Below are 15,310 nucleotides of genomic sequence, written 5' to 3'. Positions count from 1 at the left end.
AGATGCAAGATCGTAACAAGGCAGATCACAAGAATCTGTTTTACCATATTAGGGAACTATTTAAGTCTTATAACAGGAGGACAGAAGCTGTCCTTGAGCCTGGTGGTACTTGCAGGCTTTTGGATCTCCTGCCTGACAAAAGAGGAGAGGAAAGAGAATGGCCAGGGTTGATGGTCTTTGATATACTGGCTGCGTTACCGATGCAGCAAGTATATTTCTGCTTTATATAGTGAGAAGTATAAATCAGCTTGAAACAAAAAAAACATCCAGGCATGCACTGAACACACAGAATAAAATGATAATGAAGAGAAACCCATCGCTGAAAGCCTGCTCATTCCAGTGGGCACATTTGCCTTCTATTAACAGAACAGTTGGGACAATTGTCTGCAGTCCACAAAACACTGCCAATTATCACCAGCACCACATTGTCTTTTCCTCAACCAAAGGGGATGACTTCACTCATCCCATCACTAAACTGTTCCCACAAACAATGAAGTCACTTTCAAGGACTCCTCATCTCATGTACTCAATATTTATTGCTTATTTATTATATCACTGTTTCTTCTTTTTGCAGTTACACAGCTGATGTCTTCAGCACTCTGGTGGAACATTCTAGTTGGGTGGTCTTTCAGTGATTCTAATATCATTATTATTCTATAGATTCATTGAGTATGCCCATAAGAAAATGAAAACTCAGGGTTATATGTGGTGACAAATAAAGTAATTTAATAATAAAATTTCATTTGAACTTTGAACTATTCTAAGGCAAGTGGTTGACCAGTTGTTCACCTACATCAAGGGAACCTTTCCCCTAGCCTTCACCCTCTAACATACCGACAGAGATAAATAAATCAGAGGTAAATCAAACATTCTGGCTCCAACCTACCTCCAACAGGATGTCAGACGAGTCGTGCACTGCCATGACAAGCGTTCCCACACGGATGTAGTTTGCACACCAGGAGAAACTCAGCAGGATGATAGTTGCTAAATGATGAATTATTTGTTCTTTAAAATCCTGGTAAATTAAGAGTTACTTTGCTTGAATGAAAAACTTCAACATCTGGGTATACTTTCAGAACAGAACGTTAAAGAATATCTCACCCCCAGTAAGCACTCCAGCCTGTGAGATAATAACTTCTCCCCATGAGACCACTGAAGCTAGAACTGTTCAAAAATCCTTCAAGAATTTTGAGACGAGAAGACTACAAGAAACAGAACCGGAATTAGGCCATTCAGCCCATCTAGTCAGCTCTGCCAGTTAATCATGGCTGATTTATTTTCTCTATCAACCCCATTATCTTGCCTTCTCCATGTAACCTTTGACACCCTTACTAGTCAAGAACCGGTTTTAAGTATACGCGGTGACTTGGTTCTCACAGACGTCTATCGCGATGAATTCCACAGATTCAATACTCTCGAAAACCTCACTTCTGTTCTGAAGGGACATCCTTCTACTCTAGTCTCCGTGACTGTAAAGAGCATCCCTCTCCACAGCCGCTCTGTCTCGGCCTGAGGTTAGTGAACAGGACCAGAGTGAGTAAGTCAGATGAGGATAGGGGTCGGACACGGACACGGACACACACACACACACACGAGCATCTGGGGATACTGATGCTCTGGGGAGTTGGGGAGAGTGCGCAAACTCCACACAGCTCGTACCCAAGTTGAGGATTGAACCCAGGCCGCTGGAGCAGTGGGTCAGTGGCCCTGCTGGCTGTGATAGCTGAGGAGTTAATGGTGGCATCAGTTCAGGGATCTGACTCACTAGTGGCACCCTGAGTACATGCTGCCTCAGGACGCCTGCCTCTCGATGCAGTAACACCAACAGCCGTGCACCTTTCTGGCAAAAACCAGGTTGCAGCACACTGCATCCCTCACCAGCCCTGGTGCGGCAGTACAACAGTGTGGAGTAGCAATCTCCAGCATCACTTTACACACTATCCAGCTACGGCGGAGACAGAGTGCAGTCAAACGAAAGGTAATGTCTACTCCCCGTGTCTCAGCAGTCATTGATAGTGTCAGCATGAATACAGCATGGAAACAGGTCCTTCAGCCCAACTCGTCCTTGTTGTCCGTCACCGTGACCCTCATTTGTCTGCATTTGACCCTTATCCATCTAAACCAGGAGGTCCCAACCCTTCTCTATGCCATGGACCCCAGGTCAGGAACCCCTGCAAGCCTTTTCTATTCACGAATCTGTCTGAATGTCTTTTAAACATTATAACCCTACTCACCTACGACCATTTCCCCTGGCAGCTTGCTCCATATACCACCTCTATGTTAAGAACTTTACCTTTTTAAACCTTTCCCCTTCTCACCTTAGCTCTATGCTCTTTTAGACTCCCCGGTCTCCAGACTGACTACAACCCTTGTGATTTTATAAACCTCTATAAGGTCACCCCTTGGCCTCCCACATGCCAGGGGAAAAAATAGTCCCAGCCTCTCCTCGTAACTCAAGCTGTTGTCAGACTGGAGAGCTCGAGCTTTAGGGAGGTGTTATTACAGACTGTCTCCTAGAGTCAGTGTTCACATCAGGAACATTCATAACTGCGGTCATCCCACCCAAGGGTGATGGTGAACAGCCTTACTTCACAGAGCAGACAGACCCTGCCGAAGCATTGCAGGCAGTCAGTGTTTTGTATTTTCCCCAGGTGACTGGTCATTAAAAGTTCAGCGATCAGGCCCTTCAGCAAGAGACTGGCACTTCAGAATGACCAGGACAATGTCGGATCAACCAGCTTATTGATTAGCGAGCACTTGTCAAGAATGTCATCTACCCTGCTTGGGGGTATTCTGGAGTTAGGGTATGTAACAAATATTAAATTCAACAGCAGGCATTCTCAGACATGAACATGGATTGTAAATTAAATTTAAAATGCAGCCCTGAACAGGAGTTTTCCTGGAGCCGTGGACACTAGTCGATTGAAAATCAGACAATGCTGATTAACATTCATTTTGGGTGTCGGGAGTGTGGGTGTGAGTGTGGGAGGTCTGTGACAAATACATGCAATTCAAAGGAGGCTCAGTAACTATAGAATTGTCCTGCAGTTACCATTGATCTTCAGCATATAAAATGTCATGTAATAGTCGGTCAAGCAAGCCTCTTCCTCCAAGAGTTTGTTAAATAAACCATTTCTGTATCCACTAGCTTCAACGCCTCTCTATTGACTTTGTTCACGTTACAACATACCCGATTATCAATCCCTTTCGGAAATTGTGATCCATTTTCCTTATTCCTGAGGTTTTGACTTCACTAAACTTGGTTCCAGGATGGAGGCCCTGGCATTCCCTCACTCAGGCCCAGCACTTCACTGGCTAAGCTCAGCACTGACACACTGGTTGCTGCATCCTATCTTTACCTGTCGTTGGCCAGACAGGTGTTAATGGAGCAAAACTGCTTCAGTTCCTGAACACCTTGAACAGGTCCTGAGCAACAAGGCTTGGGAGTTCAGTCACGTCAGATCGCGCGGCTCAGCAAAGAGCAAATGGAAAGACTGAATCTGCTAACCTGACACGGAATTTAAAAAAAAAATACATAGGCAAGCTGATTGGAAAGGGACATATTAGGTCAGGCAACATCAGTGGAGCAAAGGAATAGCTGATGTTTTGAGTCAGAGCCTTGCATCAGGACTTCAGGGTCCCAACTCAAAACATCAATCGTTCCTTCGCCTCTACAGATGCTGCTTTACCTGCTGCGCAGTTTTTTTTGCAATCTCTAGATAAACTCTTGTATACTAGCAAATTACTCCCAGGACAGGAGATGAAGAGGAAACCAATCAGTCCATTAGATCATGAATCCCAACTTCAACTATCAAATTTGATTTCATTAATCCTTACATCTAATAACACCAGGTTAGAAAATCTCTATTGACCTCACAACTCTATTCTCAAAAGGTATTGGTACAAAAGCAGAAATCCAAATCGCGGTATTTACAGTAAGCCAACATCCAGAATACAACACTTTACCTTTCTTTTCACATCCGATGCAATACTAAACAAGAGTGACCAATAGAAACTCAGTTCAATGATATAGTACCAATACTGGGAAGGTAACAATGTCTGTGGAGAGAAGAGAGAGACATCCAGCAATGAGGCAAGCTCGCAATATCATTACAGACCTGACACGGTGCATGATGGATGAATGAATGAAGATTCTGCCCACAGATTCTGTGGACTGCTACATCGCAACTGAAAGTTTTTTTAAAACTCCATCCTACAAAAATAATACCCTTGTAGCGATCAATAAAAGCATTCCCTTGATCTTTCAAACAGGTTTGAAATTTCAGGGATATTGAGAACAAAGATACTTTAAAGGGTGGAAAGCAAAAGAGATTGAATGGCATGAGTGGGCAGGGTGCTGGCAGAGAGAGTGCACTGAAGTGACCTCACCATAGGACTGACCCATTTTATTGCCGTGGCACACTCACTCCAGTCTGTAAACTCTTTCTGCCGTCTTCAGAGTACCCAGTCCACTTGGACATCCCTGTCTGGCCTTTTGGCCTCTGTGTCTATACCATCCCCAACTGCTGAGCTCGAAGGCACACACTCAATGACTCAGGAGCGGCTTCTTCCCTTCTGCCATTTGATTTCTGAATGGGCATTGAACCCATGAACACCTCACTACATTTTTTTTATTTCCTTTTTTTTTGGCACTACTTAGTTAATTTATATAAAGTTAACAACATCCACGACATATGCCGGTGATATTAAAACTGATCCGATTCCTTTGCCCTTACTCACTCTAACTTACTCCACCCTGAAGAAAGATTTACCTCCTGCCTTCCCTGTGATGAGGAAGGGCTGCACGGTGGTATAGCTGTTGCCTCCCCCGCCAAATCAAACAATGGAGTTTGGGCATCTTCTTCCTCGAGTCTCCCACAATCCAAGAATGTGCAGGATAGTAGGCTAACCAGTCACTACAAATTGCCCATGCTATTTAGAGCTGATTAGTAAACTCCAGGGAATGTGAGGAAGTTAAAATGGGATGAGAGTAGGATTAGCGTAACGGGATGCTTGACGGTTGATATGGATTCAGTGGGCTGAGCTGCCAACATCCATGCTGATACCGCGACTGCACCAAACCTTTCTGAGTCACAACTCCACGGGCCAACCTGTTTACAGAAGACACAGAGCACAAGATTCCTGACCTGACCTTCTACAAGGACCCTAGATGCACTTGCACAGGAATGAAAAATGATACACAAAGCGAAAGTGAGATGTTTCTCCGCGTACCACATGGAGTCCGATGCCCAGGGAGGAGTTAGCCAGCACGCAATCGGTCGACCTGTTTGGATTTAACTCCCCAGCCTCCTGCTGAATACGTCTAGAAAACTTGCAGGAATGTCCAAGCAGAAAGTTCAGTCAGACATTGTGTTTTTAGCTTGTAACCAGAGCACAGTAGACATAGGGATGCATCTTGCTCAACTTGTTTGTAACAGGATCCCAGCCAAAGCTGTACAGGACAAAGAGATTCCATACTACCACCACATTACGTCTGCACCGCCTGGCAGAGTCAGATAAAATAAAAGCTTGGGTAAAAGTCAGCCAGGGAAGAGAGATCACTGACTTGTAACTCAAAGGCCAGGGTCAGAAATTAAGAAATGAGAGTTCAACTCCCAACCTGGGAGCTGTGGAATTCGAATTGATCATTAGTCTCGAATCTTATTGGAAATTCTTTGATTTTAGTAATGGTGACCAGGAAAGGATTAAATTGCCATTAATATTCCATACTACTTCCTCCTCTGTAGTGAAACTGTTTCAATAATGCTTTGTGGGCGAGGAAATCTGTCATCCGTACCTGGACTGGCTCCAGACTTTAAGCAAGGCCACTGCCGTCTCTGTGTCGTACTGTGACTACCACATTACAGCCAATGAAGCAAAACTAAAATGACTCTGGTTGTTGACCTATAAACTTGCTCCCAGCCCTTGCAAAGTCCTCCTCACAAAGCTCTGGCAAACACAGACCACAGCGAGAGACCAGTCCAGATTCAGGAACAGCCTGTCACCTGTAAGGAGCACACGTTACAGACAGCGTGGACAGCACCTTCCCTGCCTGCCCCAAACAGCAGCACAGTGGGTGATTAATCTACCTCAGAACAGACACTGGCCTCTCAATCCCTAACCACTGAGAACGTGAGCTGTGTCCACCCACTGGGTTACACCAGGCAGCTTACCGACAAAAGGGCACTCAAACCACGGGCGCTCTTTCAGCGGCAGTCCTCAGTTAAATTCTCGAAGGGGTAGGTCCGGTGGTACTTTTGGGAAAGAAAGAAACCACACAGAGGGAGGCAAGGAGGAATGATTTAAGTGAATGCTATGAAGTTATGTCCATTAGCAGCAGCCTCATTTCCATGGGGCGCAGGCCCCTGTAGAGTTGCCCATTGTTTAGGCACTTCACTTGTGGGGAAAGCCTGGAAGGTTCAGGACCTGCTGTTGGGCTTCATGGAGATCTAGTTTTGTTGATCGTGACTAATCAGTGGTTATGGTGCTATCTTGAGATGCTGGGGAGTTGCCTCCATTAATGACAATGAAACTTAGAGGATGTTGTACTTCTGGGCATGAGGTTGTGTTGGCAAAGCCTCGGCAGTGGGTCAGTCCTGTCTTGATCTCAGGAGACAGGGATGAAACCAAAGTTTTCATGAGCAGCATTAGGTTACATTAACCTTTTCCTATCACTAACATTGCTCCTGTTTGATAATCTTCAACATTGTCAACTATTAGTGCAAATCCTAATCAACTTCCTGCATCAAATACAAGTCGACTCTGCCAAAAAAAAAAAGTGTAGCTGTTAAGATGGAAGCTGCCTGGCCAACATGGTGCAAGAGCAAACTAGCTCTCTGATCAACTCACCTGTTTAGGATATCCCACCCAGACTTCCCACGTATCATAAAACCATGGTTTCTGTAACAAAGAAAGAAAAGTACAGCCCGGGTTAATTAACTGAAACTAGAAATGCATCATGACCAAACAGAGGAAACAAACTCTGCATCGAGCAGCATCTTTGGGAGGAAAGGAACCGCTGACGTGTCGGATCAGAACACTGCTTCTGGATTGACCTGTAACGCTGTCAGCTCTCGTCCCTCCAGAAGACTGCTTTTGCTCCTGATTCCAGCATCTGCAGTTTCTTGCAGCACCACCAGAAACAGCGGGTTTTTTCAGAAATTATCTCCAATTTCCTGAGATGTCCCACGTGGCTCCTGGACTGACGAATTGCGGCCCCGTTGGCCTGGAGGGTGAAACGGCAGCGTAGTACTGGTGTGCACGCAACATCCATCCACCCACCACTCACCCTCAGGTAAAGTCTGGTGAGAGCATGAGTAACAATTCCTCTAGGATCACTTCATCGTGAAAAAAAACTGAAGCAGTAATACTGCACAGTAGCCTGCATTTATAACGAGTTCCCCATGGAAAATGTGTACAAATTCACAAAAAGATTTTATAAGCAGCCTTAGTTAAATATTATAACTGATTCCGGCACATCTCAGACGGGGCAAAGTAACGCAACACAGGAATGTGATCTGCTTGTCACCCCACACGTGGGGCTGTCAGGTGCCCCTTCTTGCCTGTACTTGGGCCACAACCTTGCAGAGGTGTCACTTTGACCGAGGGTTATGAAAACAATCTGCTGGAGGAACTCAGCAGGTCAGGCAGCATCTGTGGGGGCAAAGGGATGGTCAACTTTTCAGATCAAGACCCTGCATCAGAAGGTTGATTAGAGGCTGCCCAGTTTGCCTACCCTATCCAGTCCCAGCACTTACGGGAGATTCAGATCCAATTTGTATTACACAGGAAGGGCGTGGGTTTCTTGCAAACATAAGTTTGTGTAACATATACCAGAAGTACAATTGGTACACGTCTTTTTCTACATTTATTGTACCATCAATTAATTTTCCTACATCATGTCAATGCCACTTATTTTGTCCTTAACCGTGTCCCCATGAGGAGCTGGTACACAACACCGAGCCCCATGGGGTACAGTGGCAGAAGGATCCTAGACTATGGTCCTTCCCAACTTCAATGTGTCCCTTGGCATGCTGGAGTTGGCCAGTCAGCTATATTCACTTGTAGACATCTCCTTGCACTGGAAGACCAGCAAGCTTTGGGCTGACCAAAGTTCACCTTTTACTAAGTTGACAATCTTCCAGCAGCCAATGTTTTAACTCGGTATGCATCCCAGGGAACAGTCACAGATCATGAAAAACATGGAATGCTTCATGAATACACGTCATCCTTAGTAATCCCTGCATTGTTCCAGTGTCGCTGTTTGTGTTGCTGAAGGTGATTTTGGAAATATTTCAAAAGTAGACTATTCACAATAAAAAAAAATCGCAAAGGAAGCAACAGTGCAAAAACTTACACATTCCTGGTCGATACACTTAGTAGTGGTAAAAAAAACAAACGTGAGGTGATACACTCTTTACACTGCTCCAAGGAACCTCCCCACCCAACACCACCTCTCCATTTGCACAAGAGAAGGGCCCTAGACTACACTCCTTTGCATTGGCTGAGTTTCAGTTCGCCCCTTGTGGATTTTTTAGAAAAGAGACAGAGCAAAGATTCAGGATCTGTTCCTCTTTGGTATTCTCCCACTGGCAGCCCTCACCTTAACTTGCTGTGTCTGATAGCAGAATCAGCTGATTCCCCACCCACCTTTTCAAAGATAAAGCACGCCTCCTTAGACAGTCTTTGGCCAGATAGGTTCATTAACAGAGCTTTTGCCACATTGGCCTTCAAATATCAGGGTACTGAGTACAGGAGTTGGGCTGTTACGTTGAAGTTCTGGGGCTGAACTTACTGTATTGTGTGCAGTTCTGTTCACCTACCTGCAGAAAAGGTATCTCGAAAGGGTGCAGAGAAAATTTACAAGAAAGTTGCTGGGACTTGAGGACCGGTGTTGTAGGGAAAGGTTGAATAAGTCGCTGGACTGCAGAATAGTGGGAGATCATATAGTGATATACAAATTTATGAGGGGTATTGATAAGGTGATTGTCTGGAGGCTTTCCCCCGAGACTGGCTGAGACCTGAACTACAGGTCATGGGCTCAGAGTGAAAGATGAAATATTTAAGGGGAAACTGAGGGGGAACTTTCAATTAGTAGGGGGTGTGAGTATGGAACAAGCTCTCAGCACAAGCGGTGGATGCGGATTCAATGTTAATTCTCTGAGAAGATTGGACAGGTACGGGAATGAGGAGGATGGAAGGCTATGGTCCAGGTGCATGTAGATGAGCCAAAGGGCCTCCCTTTGTACCACAGTGCTCCATAACTCATTATTTTCCCAGCTGTTTGTCCTACATTGACACAGTATTTGGAATCATTACAAAGGATGCTGCATTTTGAACCGCCCAGTGTGCTGATGGTCAGATAGTGTTAACATGTTTATCTCTATAGGATCCAACTGAACTGCACAGCAGCAGAATGTGCGACGCCTGGGAGGGCTGAATCAGTGTGCAACGCCGGCTCCTATAAAACGGCGTCTGACGCAAGCAGTGAGAGCACAATGACAACTAATATATTAAAGCTGCAACTCGCTTCTCAGCAGGAGCCCAGGGTTTGGTGGCCTGTACCTCAGGTGGCAGTCAGAGGACACCTTCATCAGGTGACGTCTGTGCTTCTTTACTGGCGTAAATTTTAGGGTGGCACCAACACAGTCACATTAATACGCCGAGGTCACAGACAGCGAGGACCTCAAGCAGTTTGTAACCAGCAGTTTTAGGCTGGAACCACACCCCAAGTTTCACCATCACTTTTTTTCACAGCTGTGGATGTGTGGGTGTGTCCTGTATAGATTCGTCAGAATAATCTTGAGGGCTGCAGTGCCAAGGGGCATGGGAAACAGTGGAGAAAAGCAGTAGTCTATGAGGGGGTAAAATAGAGATTTTGTCCTCCAGTCTCGCGCTGCAGCCCCGTCCAAGGCAGTGTTGTTTTGGGTGGCTTTGGTGGGTGCCTGTGTTGCTGGACAGTTAAAGTGGTGACCGCATTAGACTCTACTTACTGAGGCAGATGGGGGTGTGCAGACACAATAGTTGTGTTTTAAGATGCACCTTAAATGCTTCTATCGATAGGTACATTAACATGCAAGGATAGGTGCAAGATGCAGGAAGAAGGGATTATGTGTGTCATTAACCAGCAAGTTTGGTGAGCTAAAGGGCCTGTACTTGTACTGTTTTACATTCTAGAGGGATGCAACACAGAAGGCGGCTTTCAGCCCAGAGTCTCTGTTGACTGTCCAATCACAATAATCATCCATAAATCCCACTTCTACAAATTCTCTCCACATTCCCATCAACTCCCTACCACCACCTGCCCCCCCCCCCCCCAGAGATTCCAACACTCCTCTGCACACCTGGAGCATTTTACGGCAGCCTACCGACCCGCGAGACTGTGGGGTGTGGAGGAAACCAGAGGACCTGGGAAACCCATGCAGCGACAACGAGAACGTGCAAGCTTACACAGACAGCATTACAAGTCAGGATTTCATCTGCGATCTGACATGGTGAGACAGAGGCTCCATTCACTATCCAGTGTCTGCCCCCTTTCTCACTAACCCCTGCTGGAGATAGGGAAACATTCAGCCAATGACATAAGCAGCAGGGTTAAAGCAGCCACACACTGCAAGGAAGGATGTGGTAAATGTTCTTGGATTTGCACTCACTTGCTGCCTCATTTCCAGGAATCAATGGAAAGGCTTGTGGTCTATCAAAATTCAACGTGTCCAAGGCTCACTGGCATGAAGGTGCTGAGACAGGTTTACGGTAGCGAATTGTAGAGTGAAGTACTTACATCAATGAGGACAGCAATCCCTCCGATAAACGCTAGGAGATAAAATGTACAACGCCAGCTAGAAAACAAAAGTGTTTATTCCATATGTTATCTCTCTTCACTGACTGCAATGAAGGAACATGTGTTACTTTTTCAACAGCAGGAAAGGCGACTGCTTCACATATCGACAGCCACTCAGCTCATCACCCCTGATCACTGACCCTCGAGCCAACAGAAACACTTCTTCATTTATAGAGAGAGGGAGAGATCTGGCGATTCACATGCACAAATCACTGAAAATTTGCATGTTATAGCAAGTAATTACAAAAATTAGATGAATGCTCATATCTTGCTGGAAAGGGAAAGGGGGATAAAGGTTGGGAAGTTGTGCTTCAAGGCATTAGTGAGTGCACGTTTTTTTCCCCCAAAGTAGATTTGTTCCTTTTCACAAGACGTCTGTTCTTTACAGCAATGCAGCTGTTGTTTCCCAAACAATCTGGTATTCTCATAAATTAAGATAGCACAGGAAACATCTGAAGGAAAACATTTTAAACATACCAAGCTTCTCGAAATTTCTTCATTAAGCTTGGTCTGTCTTGATTTCGTCTCCTTCGAAACCATCTCTCTACCATCCGTATAGAGTAGCTGCTTTTCTTTGACAAGCCTTCTAACTGTGACTGTGAATAGAATGGAAAATTACGATCAACTACAGTGAACAAAGGAATCTTTAGAATAAGTGGCAACCTATATAATATTCCTTCTCAATTAATAATTCCAAATCACATTTGTTCAAAGAAATGCAGGTTACTTAAATTGGATACTTGCATTGGTAAGAGGCAAACGTTTATAATAAGTAGCCTCCAACCTGATGGCATGAATATCGATTTCTCCTTCTGGTAAAAAAAAATTCCCTCCCCCCCCCGCCTCTTCTTTTATTCTCCATATTACTCCCCCCCCCCCCCCCGGGGCTCCCTCTCTTCTTGCCTTTCCCACATCATCCATTCTCCTCTCCTCTCAGAGTCCTTCCTCTCCTTTGCCTTTCCCCACTTACCTGGCTTTACCCATCACCTTCAAACTATTCCCCCTTTCCCCATGCCCCACCTTTCTATTCTGGCATCTTACCCCTTTCCTTTTCAGTCCTGAAGAAGGGTCTTGGCCTGGGAGGCATTTCCACAGATGCTGCCTGACCCGCTGAGTTCCTCTAGCATTTTGTGTGTGTTGCTCCCTACATCCAGCATCTGTAGATTTTCTCATAGTTGTGTTTAATAAAGAAACTCTCATCGCTGAGACGTTGTTACTGGACATACTGCAGGAACAGGATCTGGGAAGGTAGGTCGCTGGAAACGTGACCTATTCTCCTGAGAAAAAAATGGAACTAAAACAAGGAGGAGCAGAGGCCGGTGACTAGAGAACTTTGGCCTCCCCATTCGAGAAGGGATACACTTGCAATGGCAGTAGTTAAAGGTTCACCTAGTTAATTCCTGGAATGAGGTGATTGAGATCCAAGGTAAAACTGACTAGGTTAGGCTGCCACTGATCAGAACTTCTGTGGCCAACTTAGAAATTAAGGATGTCATCAATCTGAAGGAAAAGCTATACAAGATTAATGGTAGTGTATTGGTTTGAGAATTTTATTTTTAAAAGGAACTATTAAAAAATGACAAAAAAAAAGATCACTGAGGGAGGAGACAAGGAAAAACTAGTAAACCCAGGTTGAAATCCTCCAGTCCAGCATTCTGTGTTGCAGCTATTCCCAGAGTCTGGTACTTCTTGAACCATTTGAGCCAATAATATGAAATAAAAATGGCAGAGATTCAAAATAATTATGTTGGATCGATCTTTGTGGAGAAGACACCATAAAATGTATAATAAATAAGGAAGGGATAAAGTCTTTATCAACAGAGAAAAAGAACTAGGCCATCCAATGGTGTTGAAGTGCACTGAGCTGATGGCCTACATACTGGTGTTTTAAAGGAAGTGACCACAGAGACAATGGATGCATTGGCTGCAATGCTACCCAACTGTCCAAGGACATCTTCACCTTCTTCCTGCTGCTGTCAGAAATCACCACCTGCTTCAAAAGGGCCGCAATCCTACCAGCGCCCAGGAACAGCTGGGCGAGCTGCCTCAATGACTATTGTCTGGTAGCACCCACATCTACTGTGATGAAGTACTTTGAGGGGTTGGTCATGCCTAGACTTAACTCTTGCCTAAGCAAGGGCATGGACCCTATTGCCACAACTGGTCTACAGTGGACACAATCTTACCGACTCTCCAGTTGAACTCTGACCACCTGAACAATAGCAATGCCCATGTCAGGCTGCTGTCCGTCGAATACAGCTTGATGTTCAACAGAATCATCCCCTCAGTATTAATCGACACCCTTTAAAACCTGGGCCTTAGTACCTCCCTCTGCAACTGGATTAACTTCATTGAGACCATAGTTTGTCCTGTAGCATTTCCAAATACTATGAAGTATTTTGAGAGGTTGATGATGAAACACATCAACTCCTGCATGAGAAGCAACTTGGATCCGGTCCAATTTGCCTACCGGCACAACGGGTCCACAGCATTTCATCAGCTCTTCGCTCAACCCTGGAACAGCTAGACAGTGACAACAACGTGTGCGCAATTTCTTCAATAAAAATAAATCGGTTCCAAAATCTACAGACAAGTCATCACAAACTCCATGTTGTCAACACCGTCCACACTAAAAACCGGAAAAGGAAATATGATCATGAAATATACTTAACATGCCAACGAGGTGGAGGGTGACAACCTTTTATGCGCAGTTTAAATTTCTTTGTGCTCTAGTGGCAAGAGGACCCATCCTAGTCCCAGTACCCAAATGCAATTATGAAGAATGCACAGCAGTGCCTCTACTTCCTTATAAGTTTGCGAAGATTTGGCAAGACATCTAATACTCTGACAAACTTTTGTAGATGTGTGGTGGACTGGTTACATCACAGCCTGGTATGGAAACACCCATGCCAATGAATGAAAAATGCCAGAAAAGTAGCCCAGTCCATCACGCATAAAGCCCTCCCCTGCTTTGAGCACATCTACATGAAGCGTTGCTGCAGGAAAGCAGCATCCATCATCAGGGACCCCATCACCCAGGTCTTGCTCTCTCCTAACTGTTTCCATCAGGAAGGTGCTACAGGAGCTCAGGACTCTCACCACCAAGTTCAGGAACAGTTATTACCCTCCAACCATCAGGCTCTTGAATCTCGTTCAACTTAACTTGGCCCATCACTGAACTGTTCCCAGAATTTAATGACTCTTCGTCTCATGTTCTCAATATTCATTGCATATTTATTTATTTATTCATTCTCTTTTGTACTTGCAGAGTTTTGTTACCTTTTTCTCACTGGTTGCCTGCTCTGTTCCGTGTGTCTTCCATTGATTCTACTATGCTTCTTGGATTTACTGAGTATGCCCACAAGAAAACAAATCTCAGGGCTGTATATGGTGCACACATGTACTTTGATAATAATTTTACTTTGAACTTTGAGAAATAACATCCCCTCTTTGCTGACATTTAACACAGGCGCAGTTCATGGCTGCATTTCTCCATTCTCTCTACACTCATTACTGTGGGGATAGCCGTAGCTCAAACACCATTTATAAACTCAACGGTGACGGTGTTGTCGTCAGAATCCTAGATGCCGATGACGAGGTGCACAGGAGTGAGAAAGATCGACTGGGTGAGTGACGTTGCAATTAACAGCTCAACATCAGCAAGACTGAGGAACTGACTGGGGACCTCAGAAAGGGCAAGTCAGGAGAACACACTCAAGTGTGAACAAACGTGACAGAGATACACAGCTATCAGGTAGCAACATGGATATGCAGAGTGCGGAAGGATATGGAGATTATGTAGGCAGAAGGTGTTAGTTTAATTAGATATAAATGACTAGTTTAACTAGTTTGGCAAAGTATCGTGGGTTGCAGAGCCTGTTCCTGTACACTACTGTTCTGTGTTGTGACAGTCTCCTGTGCCTGCTTCTCCATTCAGTGCCATCAATGCCGATCCAACGTTGACCTCACTCTTTGACACTGAATCAGAATCAGGTCTACCATTACTAACATTTGTCATGAAATATGCTGACTGTGGCAGCTGTAAGCCATCAAAATAAATAAATAGCGCCAAACAGGAATAGTCAGGTAGTGTTCATGAACCGGTCTAAAAATCTAATGGGAGGGTGAGCAGCTTCAGGTTCCTGGGCCATCAACATCTCACGGGATGTGTCCTGGGCCTAGCCAGGTAATCGTGAGGAGGCACATCAGAGGCTTTACTCCATCAGGAGATTTGGTGTGACTGGCACGTTTCTACAGATGTACGGTGAAGAGCATTCCAACCAGCTGCATTACTGCTTGGCATGAAGCCTCCAACGCAGACGATCAAAAGAGGCCGCACAGGGTTGTAGACGCAGACTGCTCCACCGCAGGCATGACCCTCCACACCATCGAGGGCAACTTCAAGAGGCAGTGCCTCAAGGAGAATGCACCCACCATTGAGGATCCTCACAGTCTGGGACTTGCCGCCTT

At 45.1% G+C, this 15,310-nt stretch overlaps 1 protein-coding gene across 7 annotated transcripts in view; it reads right to left on the bottom strand.

Annotated features, from left to right (window-relative positions):
* Positions 1–15,310, bottom strand: part of LOC132382434 (ceramide synthase 2-like) — a 66,150-nt gene that overhangs the window by 16,903 nt on the left and 33,937 nt on the right. For all 7 annotated transcript variants that reach the window (XM_059952627.1, XM_059952622.1, XM_059952626.1 and 4 more), the window contains exons 4-8: positions 11,318–11,436; positions 10,781–10,838; positions 6,850–6,900; positions 3,967–4,059; positions 887–1,015 (exon numbers count right to left, since the gene is read on the bottom strand). In XM_059952627.1, the coding sequence (XP_059808610.1) occupies positions 887–1,015; positions 3,967–4,059; positions 6,850–6,900; positions 10,781–10,838; positions 11,318–11,436 (450 nt within the window). The remainder of the gene's footprint in view (positions 1–886; positions 1,016–3,966; positions 4,060–6,849; positions 6,901–10,780; positions 10,839–11,317; positions 11,437–15,310) is intronic.

The sequence above is a fragment of the Hypanus sabinus genome, chromosome 28 (genome assembly GCF_030144855.1).
Source record: "Hypanus sabinus isolate sHypSab1 chromosome 28, sHypSab1.hap1, whole genome shotgun sequence".
NCBI lineage: Eukaryota > Metazoa > Chordata > Chondrichthyes > Myliobatiformes > Dasyatidae > Hypanus > Hypanus sabinus.
This window is presented reverse-complemented; position numbering and strand designations above follow the sequence as displayed.